We start from the raw sequence: 16,549 nt of genomic DNA on the forward strand, positions 1-16,549 counted from the left end.
TGACTTCCTTCCATGGGTTACACACAGAGGAATATTTAAATGAGAATTTTGGCAACTATTGAAAGTATATCCTCCTGACTTAATCTTGGTGGAAGCTTCTAGCATTACCAAATTGAATTGGGAACTTTCAAAGGGATGCATATCTCCAAGAAACAATTTGTGATGCAAAATGGGCCAAAGCATTATATTTTCAACTTTTATTTTACAGGTATCGTTTACTGCCCATTGGAGAGGCCCTGGGAATTTTGTAGCTCCAAGGGATGGTTTTTTTGCCTCTAAAATGAATCAGAAAATACACACACACACACACACACACACACACACACACACACACACTCAACAACAACAACAACAACAACTACAACAACAGCAAACACAGGAAGTGAGAGCACCCTTGAGCTGAGCTGCCAGAGCTTTTTATGTAATGGACCCAGAGACAATTCTAGGTTAAAAGCAGTGCATTCAGACAATGAGGGTTCTTAACTCTAAGCTCATTGACAGTTCCCAAGGGCAAACAAACACTGATTTGGGGTGTAATCTCAGAGAGGTGAGGCTCTCAGAAAGTTCATCTCTTTAATTAATTTTCTCATTTGTGGGCAAACAGCACAGCCAGGGGGCTGGATAAGGCCTAAATGACACTTTGTCCTGATAATATGCATATAGCGGGATCTTGGTTGGCTCTGTACCTGAGGTATCTGGCTCTTGATCTCAGGGCTGTAATTCTGGGCTCCGCACTTGGTGTCAAGATTATGTAAAAATAAAATAAAATTTAAATTTATTTTAAATTTAAAAGAACTAAAAATACAATATCCATATATCTGTAATGAATCCTAAAACATAGTATGATGTGTGCTGCCTTCTGGATTATTATCATCTTCTCTTCAAGATATTTAACAAGGGAAAATGCATTAGTGAGGTTTATATTTCTTAGTATTAATATACATTTTGTTTAACATTTGATAGGCTCTATGAGGTCTGTGTGTAAAGAAAGGACAGAGTTCCAGTGGGTCCCCATTTCATGCCCTAGTCCCCGGGGAATATGTTCTACTGCTGTCACCAGTGAAGGGATTAACCACTTTAATACATGTGTCACCATTTGGAACCTATGACCTCAGGACTATGCCCCACCCCTCAAATGTTTCTGTCACTGTGCTTAGCGACACTGGCATACATCTGCCAGGAAGCCCTTCAGAAGTTTCTCAGTAAAAGAGGCTCAGAGACAAGGTCTGTGTGTCCATGGGGTTTTGTCTCACTTCCTCATTGTCTGAGACATTGTGGGTATGTGTAGCTGCTCCCACTGCTATGACCTATGCACAGTAATAGTCAGCTTCCTCCTCAGGCTGCAGCCCAGAGATGAGCAAAATTGCCAAATTAGTGGAGGCATCTTCGGATCCAGAGACACGACTGGGGACCCCAGGTCCCAGCTCCTTATCTGAGTCTGAATAGTAGTGCAGGAAAAACTGGGGAGGGCTTCCAGGCTTCTGCTGGCACCAGTACATGTTTTTGCCAGCAACACGGATGTCTCTGCTCAGGGTGAAGGTGAGTCTGGCTGATAATCCCAGAGATGCAGAGAGGGAGGACAGCTGGATCAGCATAGGTTGGGACAGGGAACTTGCAAACACAGACACATCAGGATGAAGAGAAGGGATAGGGTGTTTGAGGAGCTGAGCCAGAGGGATCTGACTCATCCTGTGGGGCAACCTTCTTGAGATGGGAACTTTCCCTACCTGTGCTGTGACAGAGGGCCAAGAGGAGGACCGTGGCCCAGGCCATAGTGACACAGCTTCTTCTTAGGCCACAGAGCCGAGGCTGGGATGACCCTAACATATTGTATCCCCTGTCCAAGTCCTTCATAGAGGACTATAAACATTGGGGGTACAAATGGCCCTTCTTTTCACTACATCTGTATCTTTGGGGTAAATACCCAGTAGTGCAATTGCAGGGACACAGGGAAGCTCTATTTTTATTTTCTTGAGGAATCTCCACACTGTTCTCCAAAGTGGCTGCACCAATTTGCATTCCCACCGACAGAGTAAGAGGGTTCCCCTTTCTCCACATCCTCTCCAACACATGTTGTTTCCTGTCTTGCTAATTTTGGCCATTCTAACTGGTGTAAGGTGGTATCTCAATGTGGTTTTAATTTGAGTCTCCCTGATGGCTAGTGATGATGAACATTTTTTCATGTGTCTGATAGCCATTTGTATGTCTTCATTGGAGAAGTGTCTGTTCATATCTTCTGCCCATTTTTTGATATGATTGTCTGTTTTGTGTGTGTTGAGTTTGAGGAGTTCTTTATAGATCCAGGATATCAATCTTTTGTCTGTACTGTCATTTGCAAATATCTTCTCCCATTCCGTGAGTTGTCTCTTTGTTTTGTTGACTGTTTCCTTTGCTGTGCAGAAGCCTTTGATTTTGATGAAGTCCCAAAAGTTCACTTTTGTTTCCTTTGCCTTTGGAGACATAAATTGAAAGAAGTTGCTGTGGCTGATATTGAAGATGTTACTGCTTATATTCTCCTCTATGATTCTGATGGATTCTTGTCTCACGTTGAGATCTTTTATCCATTTTGAGTTTTTTTTTTTTTTTTTTTTTTTGTACAGTGTAAGTGAATGGTCGAGTATCATTCTTCTACATATAGCTGTCCAGTTTTCAAAGCACCATTTATTGAAGAGACTTTCTTTTTTCCACTATATATTTTTTCCCGTTTTGTCGAAGATTATTTGACCATAGAGTTGAGGGTCCATATCTGGGCTCTCTACTCTGTTCCACTGATCTATGTGTCTGTTTTTATGCCAGTATCATGCTGTCTTGGTGATCCCAGCTTTGTAGTAAAGCTTGAAATCAGGTAACGTGATGCCCCCAGTTTTATTTTTTTTAAAACATTTCCTTAGCGATTCGGGGTCTCTTCTGATTCCATATAAATTTTAGGATTATTTGCTCCAGCTCTTTGAAGAATACCGGTGGAATTTTGATCGGAATGGTATTAAAAGTATAGATTGTTCTAGGCAGTATAGACATCTTAACCAAGTTTATTCTTCCAATCCAAGAGCATGGAATGGTCTTTGATCTTTTTGTGTCTTCTTCAATTTCTTTCATGAGTGTTCTGTAGTTCCTCGAGTACAGATCCTTTACCTCTTTGGTTAGGTTTATTCCCAGGTATACTATGGTTCTTGGTGCTATAGTAAATGGAATCGATTCTCTAATTTCCCTTTCTGTATTTTCATTGTTAGTGTCTAAGAAAGCCACTGATTTCTGTACATTGACTTTGTATCCTGCCACGTTTCTGAATTGTTGTATGAGTTCTAGTAGTTTGGGGGTGGAGTCTTTGGGTTTTCCATATAAAGAATAATTTCATCTGCGAAGAGAGAGAGTTTGACTTCTTCATTGCCAATTTGGATACCTTTAATTTCTCTTTGTTGTCTGATTGCTGTTGCTAGGACTTCTAATACTATGTTGAGCAAGAGTTGTGAGAGTGGGAATCCTTGTCGTGTTCCTGATCTCAACGGGAAGACTGCAAACTTTTTCCCACTGAGGATGATATTTGCTCTGGGTCTTTCATAGATAGATTTTATGAAGTTCAGGAATGTTCCCTCTATCCCTACACTTTGAAGCATTTTAATCAGGAACAGATGCTGGATTTTGTCAAATGCTTTTTCTGCATCAATTGAGAGGACAATGTGGTTCTTCTCTCTTCTTTATTTTTTTCCCTTTGATCCTTTACTAAAGATCAGTTAGTGTATATGATGTATCTGTCTCTGGACTATTTTTAATCATTCTTTTTAATTTATTTTCAGCATAACAGTATTCATTGTTTTTATACCACACCCAGTGCTCCATGCAATTCGTGCCCTCTCTAATACCCACCACCTGGTTCCCCCAACCTCCCACCCCCCCACCTCTTCAAACCCTTCAGATTGTTTTTCAGATGTGGAGAAAGGGGAACCCTCTTCCACTGTTGTTGGGAATGCAAGTTGGTGCAGCCACTTTGGAGAACAGTGTGGAGATTCCTCAGGAAATTAAAAATAGAACTTCCCTATGACCCTGCAATTGCACTACTGGGTATTTACCCCAAAGATAAAGATGTAGTGAAAAGAAGGGCCATCAGTACCCCAATGTTTATAGCAGCAATGGCCACGGTCGCCAAACTGTGGAAAGAACAAAGATGCCCTTCAACGGATGAATGGATAAGGAAGATGTGGTCCATATACACTATGGAGTATTATGCCTCCTTCAGAAAGGATGAATACCCAACTTTTGTAGCAACATGGACGGGACTGGAAGAGATTATGCTGAGTGAAATAAGTCAAGCAGAGAGAGTCAATTATCATATGGTTTCACTTATTTGTGGAGCATAACAAATAGCATGGAGGACATGTGGAGTTAGAAGAAGGGAGTTGGGGGAAATTGGAAGGGGAGGTGAACAATGAGAGACTACATTATTTAGTTTAAAAGAGTTTACTTATTTATTAGAGAGAGAGTGCATGTACAAGCTGGGGGGATACAGAAGGAAAAGGAGAGGCAGACTTCCTGGTGAAGCAGACACAGTGTTTGATCCCAGGACCTTGAGGTCATAACTGGAACCTAAGGCAGATGCTTCACTGACTGACCGTTCCTGGTCCACTTCCCCTACATTCTTGAGAAACACATTTAAGGAATGTACACCTGTGTCAAAACAGTGTTCCTTACAATAGGAATAAATTGTGACTTTGTATTCATTTCAAAACTCTTAGTACATTGTTTATTTCATACAATGTGCATGGTTGCTGTTTGCCCTCCTCAATGCCTGTGTTTGAGAGCTCAACTTATATCACACAAAGGTTCCAACCCAATCACTTTGTGTCTGTTTAACAAAAGATCCTTTGATACACTGGAGAAAATTATGTGATTTGATAATTTTATAATATGTAATATTTACTTTTAATTTATAATAAATACCATATTCTTTTTTCTCCTCATCCCCCTAACAAGGTCTCAGATGACTTGGATAGCATGGTCTGACAGGGCCCTGGAAGGAAAGCTGAAAGTTATAAGGTGACAGAAAAAAATAGGGCTTCATTTTGGAACAAAGTAGGGCAAATGCCTCCCCCACCCCAGCATCTTTTCTCTTCAGGCATAAAGGGGACTCCTTGTCTATGAGGGAGGAGGTGATAGAGGAATCAGGACAGGGCAGAGAATCCCCCATGTTCTGCTGGCTGAGGCCACAGTGGTGGCATACCCCCAACCCCTCCCCTACCCAGGGGTCTCTTTCCCTAGACTCAGTTAGCATGGCAGGTGATATTTTTTTCATGATGCAAACTTTTCAGGTATTTCTGTGTCCGTCCCTGTCTGAAAACCAGCTGGAGCAAGCACTCCATGGTGTGGAGGATGAGGCAGGAAGGAGAGAGTGAGTCAGAACTGAGCCCCCATGCAGCTGCAGGGTCACAGGGGCTGCAGTCATACTTCAGTGAAGACACTTCCTGCCATGTGTGCAAGAATTCTTAGAGTATATCCCTAGTTGATTTGAACCAGAAGCCAGTCCTCACAAGCCCAGCCCCACAGCACCACCAGTTGCGTGGACACCAAGTAACTTAGCCCCTCCCACACCTCTCAGAGCCCCTAGAATGATGCACAGACTTTTGCAAAGAGATCAAAATGATGTCCCTGCCCAGGGCAGTAGAATGTAGAGGTTCCCTCTGTGGTCTTCTGGCTGGCATTCCACACCCCCAGGTCACTAATGACCTCCGGATGGTTACATACATGGTGTGTTGCACCATGTGGTGCTTATGTTAGCAGGTATTTCAGGATTACCTTTGGAGTTTGGATATCACTGGAGTTTGGAGTTTGTTTCTTTCAGGAGCTCGGGGTCATAACCAGTCTCCCATCACCTTGAACAAAGTAAAAGCCTTAAGGTTTTCAGAGTACCAAGGGGATTCACAAATCATAGTAATTCGACATGGACCCATCTTCCAGTTTGACCATTGTTGTTATTGCTGTGGGTTTAGAGTCTCCTGTGAGGTCCCCTGAGACTGCACGGCAAGGACTTATGATGCCAGTCTCAGTCATGAGAACAGAATGCTGCCAGAGAAGTGGCTCTGCTCCTGCTGACTTTTCTGGGTTCAAAGTTTCCTTGAAATTTAACCTGACAGATTATATATAATCTCCATTTTTATTATTTTAATTAGGATGAAGATTGGTATACACAGAGCATTACTATAAATGGAGCCCTCTTCTATTGAGGGGTTTGTCCTTCTCTCTACACTGAAAACCCTCATGGCCTAATGGTGGGTCTCATGGAGGATGAGTATCCAAAATCTGGATTTTTGGATCCAAAAAGATCTGGATCCAAAAATCAGACATTTTTCCAAACCCTCCAATAAGCAGGGGGTGATCTGTAGACATCATGGATTTAAAACGGGGGCAATAAGGTCATGACAGCACAATTCTGAATTAGGCATGGATTTGGGTGTGTTGTTCATATATTCACAATATTAAATCATCTAACTGATGGGTGTGGGGTCCTCTCACTTATTTAAATCTTTTTAGTATTTTCAGCAATCCTTTGTACTTTTCAGTTTACAAGTTTTTTGCCTACATTGTTAAGTTTAGTCCTAAAAGTTCTATTCTTTTTTAAGCTTTCTTAACTGAAATTGCTTTTTCATACACTCTTGAGCTTCTTCATTGTTGATGTAGAGAAAATCACAATTGTTATGGGTTATTTACTACATGATCTCCTGTAGGAGATTCTCAAACAATATGTCTTAAAGGAGATAAAAGAATTCATTCCCTATTTTGGAAGAGTAGGGACAAGTAATGAAGCAGGAGGGAATTTTTGCATCCATGAACATGAACTGAGCCATCTCATAGGTAGATTATGAGCACAGGATGAGTTTAAGAACTAAACTGAGCCTTCACTGCCTCCAATTCTTACGGATAAACAGAAAAAAACAAAGTTATTTTTAAATTGTCTAGTTTGTTAAATAATTTATTTATATGTAATAGAACGTATGTAGTTATTTTTGAAATACATATTTTAGAAGCACCACCTATTTTCTGATTGGTGCCAGTAAGGGAGTATTAGGAAAGTATCAGGAAAGAACCTTCTTTGTGCTCCTGACCCAGTGGTTATGTCTGGACTGAGGGGAGATCTGTGCTTCAGCTCTCTGAATCTTAAGGGTGTGGTTCCTGGGAGAGGGCATGGGACCTCTCCACACCCAGCTCCTCTCTGCTGGTTGGCCAGTTCCCCACTCCCTCCTTCAGCCTCCAGCATCTGCCACCACCTTTCTCCTGGACCCAGATTCCTCTTTCTTTAAGAAGGTCAGTGACACTTAATGGTAACCTCTCAAGATTTGACACCCACTTTGGATGGGAGGCTTACATAAAGATGGAGAAAATAATGTATTCCACCCCATTGATTCAATTTTATATTTACAGTGGAACTATGCAGTTAGAAGCCTGTAACATTCTATTGTAAATTATCCAGAGATAATTTTACTTTCATTTTATTGATTTAAATGTTCCATTACTGAGACTTTCTCAGTTATGTATTTACAAGTAACACAATCCACTGGGTATTTATGCTCTACAGTATCATCAGATATTCATCAATTGCATCATTTTCAAATAAAATATCACTATTTTGGCCAATATTAAAAATATATATAGAAGCGCCTGGGTGGCTCAGTGGGTTAAAGCCTCTGCCTTTGGCTCAGGTCATGATCCCAGGGTCCTGGGATCAAGCCTCAAGTCTGTCTCTCTGCTCGGGGGGGAGCCTGGTTCCCCCCCTCTCTCTGCCTGCCTCTCTGCCTACTTTTGATCTCCATCTGCCAAATAAATAAATAAAATCTTAAAATTAAAATAAATAGTTATCAGTAAGATATGACATGCACATGACAAAAGTTCAGGGATGCTTGCTAGTGGTTAATTCATGTTGAGGGGCTGGAGATTATTTAAGTGAATCATTACTTGAGGATGTTGCCAAAGATCATGAGTCCTCCCCATGATGTTTGGGCCTGGCCCACCACTCAACTCTCCATATGAGGAAGGACCTGAATGAGGACACTCAGGGGGAAACATGGATCTTCACTGGAACATTGGTTCCCATGTGATGATACATCTTCTATGTATGGGGTAGTTGACTATGACCAAACATTTATTCCACATAATTATTCCATTTCTGCTTCTGGTCATGGACAATGGTAGATATGAGAAGGGGAAGGTGGAAACAGAAATAAGGAACAAATTCTCAGAAGGGATAGAGAAGAACATGGTCCAGGGAAAGCTATGCCTCAGACTGTTCACAAAAGGGGAGAGAAGTTCCTCAAGGATTCCCAGATGAAGGTTGGATGTCCTGCCCATCCTGTGAGAATTACAGGTGTAACAGAGTCAATTACTCTTTTGGAAAGGATATCAAAGTTTTGGGATGACTTGGAGTGGGGAGAAGGTGAAACAAGGATGATTAGAAGTATGGAAGAACTAATGCAGAGAGAAACGATCTAAGAAAGGAGCTGTCTAATTCATTGCAGGGTCCCAGCACATAGTCCCTGCCCCTCCAGAGGGGAACTGTCTAAGGAACCTGAAGAATGTGGTGGAATGAATATCTGAGTGAATGAGGAAACTGGACAGAGACAGAGAACCTGTAAGAAGATTGGTCCAGTCACTGTGGTACCTGAGATTCTCAGTCAGTTAGGCGTCTCACTCTTGATTTTGGCTCAGACCCTGATTTCAGGTTTGTCAGATCAGTCCCCTATTGGTCTCCATTTTCAGTGGGAAGTTAGCTTGATGATTCTCTCTCTCCCTCTCCCTTTACCCCCCTTCTCACTCTTTCCCTCTCAAATAAATAAATAAATATTAAAAGAAGAAGAAGAAGGCAGAGGAGGTGGAGAAGGATGAGGAGAAGAAGAAGGAAGAATAAGGAGAGATGGAAGTAACACGAAGAAGAGGAAGAAGGAGAAGAATGAACCAATCATTGCTCAGGATGCTGTCAGCTCAGAGATGCCCTTGAGAGCTGAAAATCCTGTTGTCTTTCACCACTTTCTGTCTTCCATTTTGTGGGAGTAGTATTTGTTTCAGTGGTACAGGTCTGTGACTAGTCAGTCTTACACAATACACAGTGCTCACCACAGCAGGTACACTCGGCATTGTCAACCCCCCAGCCACTCCTTCTCCCCCATCCCTTTCACTCCAGCAACCCTCAGTTTATTTCCTGAGATTAGGAGTCCCTTATCACTTATCTCCAACTCTGGAATTGTCTTGTTTCATTTATTCCTCCCTTTCCCCTATGATCCTCTACCTGCAAATTCTCCATATTAGTGAGATCATATGGTAATTGTCTTTCTTTGTTCGACTTATTTGGCTTAGCATAATACCCTCTAGTTCCATCCATGTTATTGCAAATACTAAGAGTTCTGTTTTTGGAAGGCTGCATAATATCTCATCACATATGTACATATATGATGGGATATTTATCTAGCTATCTATCTCTACCGCTATCTCTATCTCTATCTCTTATCTATATCTATCTATATATCTATATATCACATCTTCTTTATTCACTCATCTGTAGATGGACATCTGAGCTCTTTCCATAGCTTGGCTATTTTGGACATTGCTGCTATAAACATTGGGGTGCTGGTTCCCCTTCAGATCACTACACTTGTATCTTTTCAGTAAATACACATTAGTGTACTTGTTGGGTCATAGGCTAGCTCTATTTCAACTTAGCAATTGGTTCATCAAAATCCTGCTTTTAGAGACAAAATAGAACCACAACTTACTGTTTTTGAATGAAAATGCATAATACCCAATGTGCAAATTATGAAATGTCACTTGGACAAAAATTTTAAAAACTAAAAATAAAAAAAAACTCACACTTTTAAGCTCTGTTATAATAAGACATTAAAGTACACTTTGTTGTGAAGAAAAAAAAAATGGTTCCGTTAGAACAAAAGTAAATAAATAGACTAATTTGAGGAAAAAATATGTTCTCCTTTGTGGTTCAGTTGGTTAACTCTCTGCCTTCCTTTCAGGTCATGATCCCAGAGTCCTAGGATCAAACACCTTGTGGGGCTCCGTGCTCAGTGGGGAATCAGCTTGTCCTTCTGCACCTCCCCCTGCTCACACTTGCTCTGTTTGCTCTCTCTCTCTCTCTCTCTCTCTCTACTTTCTAATAAATTTACAAAATCATTTTAAGGAAAGAAAAAAAAAGAAAACTATTAAGAACTATTCTACAGGGGGAGGAGTCAAGATGGCGGAGACGTAGCAGGCTGAGACTACTTCAGGTAGCGGGAGATCAGCTAAATAGCTTATCTAAAGATTGCAAACACCTACAAATCCAATGGGAGATTGAAGAGAAGAAGAACAGCAATTCTAGAAACAGAAAATCAACCACTATCTGAAAGGTAGGACTGGCGGAGAAGTGAATCCAAAATGAATGGAAGATAGACCCTGGGGGGAGGGGCCAGCTCCAGGTGAGCGGCGGAGCAACGGAGCACAAATCAGGACTTTTAAAAGTCTGTTCCGCTGAGGGACATCGCTCCAGAGGCTTAACTGGGGTGAAGCCCAGGCGGGGTCAGCGCGGCCTCAGGTCCCACATGGTTACAGAAGAATCGGGGGTGTCTGAGTGTCACAGAGCTTACCGGTATTAGAACAGGGAAGCCGGCTACAGAGACAGAGCCGAGGAGTAAGCTCTAAACTTGGGGTTACCTTGAACCGGTCACAGGCTCGGTCAGCTCGGAGCGTGGCTGGAGGCCAGGGTGACGGGAGTAATTGGGCGGTGTTCTCTGAGGGCGCACTAAGGAGTGGAGCCCCGGGCTCTCAGCTCCTCCGGGCCAGAGACCAGGAGGCCGCCATCTTCATTCCCATCTTCCAAAACTCTACGGAAAGAGCTCAGGGAACAAAAGCTCCTGAAAGCAAACCCAGCAAACCCGAGCGGATGACTCAGCCCGGCCCCGGGTAAGGGCGGTGCAACTCCGCCTCAGACAAAGACACTTGAGAATCACTAAAACAGGCCCTTCCCCCAGAAGATCAACGAGAAACCCAGCCAGGACCAAGTTAACCTACCAAGGAGTGCAGTTTCAATACCAAGGAGAGTGACGGATTTCCAAAGGAGAAGAAAGCAAAGCATGGAACTCATGGCTTGCTCCCCATGATTCTTTAGCCTTGCAGTTAATTTAATTTTTTTCTTTTACAATTTTATTTTCTCTTCCTCTGCTAATTTTTTTTTAGCTTTTACCGTTTTCTTTTTTAACGTTTTTTAAATAGTTTAGCTAATATATATATATATATATATATATATATATATATCCTTTTATATTTTTTTAAAGATTTATTTATTTAACAGAGAGAGAGAGATCACAAGTAGGCAGAGCAGCAGGCAGAGAGGGGAGAAAGCAGGCTCCCTGCCAAGCAGAGAGCCCAATGCAGGGCTCGATCCCAGGACCCTGAGATCATGACCTGAGCCGAAGGCAGAGGCTAACCCACTGAGCCACCCAGGTGCCACTCCTTTTTATATTTTTTATTGGCTTTGTTTTTTAAAGAGTTTCTTTTTTTTTTTTTTTCTTTCTGAATCCCTTTTTATCCCCTTTCTCCCTGCTCACGATTTGGGATCTCTTCTGATTTGGCTAAAGCATATTTTCCTGGGGATGTTGCCACCCTTTTAGTATTTTACTTGCTCCTTCATAAACTCTTATCTGGACAAAATGACAAGGCGGAAAAATTCACAACAACAAAAAAAAAAGAACAAGAAGCAGTACCAAAGGCTAGGGACCTAATCAATACAGACATTGGTAATATGTCAGATATAGAGTTCAGAATGACGATTCTCAAGGTTCTAGCCGGGCTTGAAAAAGGCATGGAAGATATTAAAGCAACCCTCTCGGGAGATATAAAAGCCCTTTCTGGAGAAATAAAAGAACTAAAATCTAACCAAGTTGAAATCAAAAAAGCTATTAATGAGGTGCAATAAAAAATGGAGGCTCTCACTGCTAGGATAAATGAGGCAGAAGAAAGAATTAGCGATATAGAAGACCAAATGACAGAGAATAAAGAAGCTGAGCAAAAGAGGGACAAACAGCTACTGGACCACGAGGGGAGAATTCGAGAGATAAGTGACACCATAAGACGAAACAACATTAGAATAATTGGGATTCCAGAAGAAGAGGAAACAGAGAGGGGAGCAGAAGGTATATTGGAGAGAATTATTGGAGAGAAATTCCCCAATTCCCAATATGGCAAAGGGAACAAGCATCAAAATCCAGGAGGTTCAGAGAACCCCCCTCAAAATCAATAAGAATAGGTCCACACCCCGTCACCTAATAGTAAAATTTACAAGTCTTAGTGACAAAGAAAAGATCCTGAAAGCAGCCTGGGAAAAGAAGTCTGTAACGTACAATGGTAAAAATATTAGATTGGCAGCAGACTTATCCACAGAGACCTGGCAGGCCAGAAAGAGCTGGCATGATATATTCAGAGTACTAAATGAGAAAAACATGCAACCAAGAATACTATATCCAGTTAGGCTATCATTGAAAATAGAAAGAGAGGGGCGCCTGGGTGGCTCAGTGAGTCCTGAGAGGAAAATATCTAGCGGTACAAGCCTTTCTCAAGAAACAAGAAAGGTCTCAGGTACACAACCTAACCCTACACCTAAAGGAGCTGGAGGAAGAACAAGAAAGAAAGCCTAAACCCAGCAGGAGAAGAGAAATCATAAAGATCAGAGCAGAAATCAATGAAATAGAAACCAAAAAAACAATAGAACAAATCAACGAAACTAGGAGCTGGATCTTTGAAAGAATTAATAAGATTGATAAACCCCTGGCCAGACTTATCAAAAAGAAAAGAGAGAGGACCCAAATAAATAAAATCATGAATGAAAGAGGAGAGATCACAACGAACACCAAAGAAATACAGACAATTATAAGAACATACTATGAGCAACTCTACGCCAACAAATTTGACAATCCGAAGAAATGGATGCATTCCTAAAGACATATAAACTACCACAACTGAACCAGGAAGAAATGGAAAGCCTGAACAGACCCATAACCAATAAGGAGATTGAAACAGTCATCAAAAATTTCCAAACAAACAAAAGTCCAGGGCCAGATGGCTTCCCGTGGGAATTCTACCAAACATTTAAAGAAGAACTAATTCCTATTCTCCTGAAACTGTTCCAAAAAATAGAAATGGAAGGAAAGCTTCCAAACTCATTTTATGAGGCCAGCATAACCTTGATCCCAAAACCAGACAAGGATCCCAACAAAAAAGAGAACTACAGACCAATATCCTTGATGAACACAGATGCAAAAATTCTTGCCAAAATACTAGCCAATAGGATTCAACAGTACATTAAAAGGATTATTCACGACGACCAAGTGGGATTTATTCCAGGGCTGCAAGGTTGGTTCAACATCCGCAAATCAATCAATGTGATACAACACATTAATAAAAGAAAGAACAAGAACCATGTGATACTCTCAATAGATGCTGAAAAAGCATTTGACAAAGTACAGCATCCCTTCCTGATCAAAACTCTTCAAAGTGTCGGGATAGAGGGCACACACCTCAATATTATCAAAGCCATCTATGAAAAACCCACCGCAAATATCATTCTCAATGGAGAAAAACTGAAAGCTTTTCTGCTAAGGTCAGGAACATGGCAGGGATGTCCGTCATCACCACTGCTATTCCACATAGTACTAGAAGTCCTAGCCTCAGCAATCAGACAACAAAAGGAAATTAAAGGCATCCAAATCGGCAAAGAAGAAGTCAAACTATCACTCTTTGCAGATGTTATGATACTATGTGTGGAATACCCAAAAGACTCTACTCCAAAACTGCTAGAACTTGTACAGGAATTCAGTAAAGTGTCAGGATATAAAATCAATGCACAGAAATCAGTTGCATTTCTCTACACCAACAACAAGACAGAAGACAGAGAAATTAAGGAGTCCATCCCATTTACAATTGCACCCAAAACTATAAGATACCTAGGAATAAACCTAACCAAAGAGACTAAGAATCTATACTCAGAAAACTATAAAGTACTCATGAAAGAAATTGAGGAAAATACAATGAAATGGAAAAATGTTCCATGCTCCTGGATTGGAAGAACAAATATTGTGAAAATGTCTATGCTACCTAAAACAATCTACACATTAAATGCAATTCCTATCAAAGTACCATCCATTTTTTTTCAATGAAATGGAACAAATAATCCTAAAATTTATATGGAACCAGAAAAGACCTCGAATAGCCAAAGGAATATTGAAAAAGAAAGCCAAAGTTGGTGGCATCACAATTCCGGACTTCAAGCTCTATTACAAAGCTGTCATCATCAAGACAGCATGGTACTGGCACAAAAACAGACACATAGATCAATGGAACAGAATAGAGAGCCCAGAAATGGACCCTCAACTCTATGGTCAACTCATCTTCGACAAAGCAGGAAAGAATGTCCAATGGAAAAAAGACAGCCTCTTCAATAAATGGTGTTGGGAAAATTGGACAGCCACATGCCGAAAAATGAAATTGGATCATTTCCTTACACCACACACGAAAATAGACTCAAAATGGATGAAGGATCTCAATGTGAGAAAGGAATCCATCAAAATCCTTGAGGAGAACACAGGCAGCAACCTCTTCGACCTCAGCCGCAGCAACATCTTCCTAGGAACATCGCCAAAGGCAAGGGAAGCAAGGGCAAAAATGAACTTTTGGGATTTTATCAAGATCAAAAGCTTTTGCACAGCAAATTAAACAGTGAACAAAACCAAAAGACAACTGACAGAATGGGAGAAGATATTTGCAAATGACATATCAGATAAAGGGCTAGTGTCCAAAATCTATAAAGAACTTAGCAAACTCAACACCCAAAGAACAAATAATCCAATCAAGAAATGGGCAGAGGACATGAACAGACATTTCTGCAAAGAAGACATCCAGATGGCCAACAGACACATGAAAAAGTGCTCCTCATCACTCGGCATCAGGGAAATACAAATCGAAACCGCAATGAGATATCACCTCACACCAGTCAGAATGGCTAAAATTAACAAGTCAGGAAATGACAGATGCTGGCGAGGATGCGGAGAAAGGGGAACCCTCCTACACTGTTGGTGGGAATGCAAGCTGGTGCAACCACTCTGGAAAACAGCATGGAGGTTCCTCAAAATGTTGAAAATAGAACTACCCTATGACCCTGCAATTGCACTCCTGGGTATTTACCCTAAAGATACAAACGTAGTGATCCGAAGGGGCACGTGCACCCTAATGTTTATAGCAGCAATGTCTACAATAGCCAAACTATGGAAAGAACCTAGATGTCCATCAACAGACGAATGGATAAAGAAGTTGTGGTATATATACACAATGGAATACTATGCAGCCATCAAAAGAAATGAAATCTTGCCATTTGCAACGACGTGGATGGAACTAGAGGGTATCATGCTTAGCGAAATAAGTCAATCGGAGAAAGACAACTATCATATGATCTCCCTGATATGAGGGAGAGGAGATGCAACATGGGGGGTTAAGGGGGTAGGAGAAGAATAAATGAAACAAGATGAGATTGGGAGGGAGACAAACCCTAAGTGACTCTTAATCTCATAAAACAAACTGAGGGTTGGTGGGGGGAGGGGGGTTGGGGGGTGAGGTTATGGATATTGGGGAAGGTATGTGCTATGGTGAGTGCTGTGAAGTGTGTAAACCTGGCGATTCGCAGACCTGTACCCCTGGGGATAAAAAATATATGTTTATAAAAAAAAAAGAACTATTCTACAAAAAATCTTGAGATGATGTTAGCTTCACAGGAAACATTAACAATACCTCATAGACCAGAAAAAAATTTATGTGATTGCTTCCTATACATACCATTTCAAAATATTGAAAAACAATGTTAAATTATTATTTATTTACTTACTTATTCTGACTATTTTATGTAGGCTGCTTGTCCAATGTCTGCCTTGAGCTCATGACTCTGAGATCCAGAGGAGCATAGTCTACTGACTAACTGAACAATTTTCCCCGGAATTTTAAAACTCCTATAGAAAGAATTGTAAAATTGATACCTATGCCTGAAAAACAATATACAGGAAAAATAAATTTTCAGATCAACAATGACATATTATGCAATGATCTAAATACAATATGAAGAGTAGTTCTCTAAAATCACATCCATATGTTCATACATAATGACCATATGTAATTTACTGCAGGTGTACAAGTTGAATTCCATTTTGGAACAATGACAGACTATGGACTCTGAAAAACAATCCGAAGGGTTTGAAGTGTTTGGGGGGTGGGAGGTTGGGGGAACCAGGTGGTGGGTATTAGAGAGGGCACTGATTGCATGGGACACTGGGTGTGGTACAAAAACAATGAATACTGTTATGCTGAAAAAAAATTAAAAATGATTAAAAAATGATTAAAAATTATTTTATGTGAGTCATCCTATTAGTATATAGATAAATGAAAATCTCATTATCTCACAAGATCTTGAAAGAATCTTTGAAAAATGGAAAGCAAAGTCCTAACAAAAATTGCATAAAATAGAAACTGACAGACACATTTTTGT

At 40.8% G+C, this 16,549-nt stretch overlaps 1 gene segment (V, D, J or C); it reads right to left on the bottom strand.

Moving 5' to 3' along the window:
• Positions 1-1,288: 1,288 nt before the first annotated feature.
• Positions 1,289-1,776, bottom strand: LOC125081656 (probable non-functional immunoglobulin lambda variable 11-55). The segment is given in 2 exon segments: positions 1,289-1,612; positions 1,728-1,776. Coding segments are annotated over 2 exon segments (351 nt in total).
• Positions 1,777-16,549: the final 14,773 nt, after the last annotated feature.

Source organism: Lutra lutra, chromosome 12 (assembly GCF_902655055.1).
Source record: "Lutra lutra chromosome 12, mLutLut1.2, whole genome shotgun sequence".
Lineage (NCBI taxonomy): Eukaryota > Metazoa > Chordata > Mammalia > Carnivora > Mustelidae > Lutra > Lutra lutra.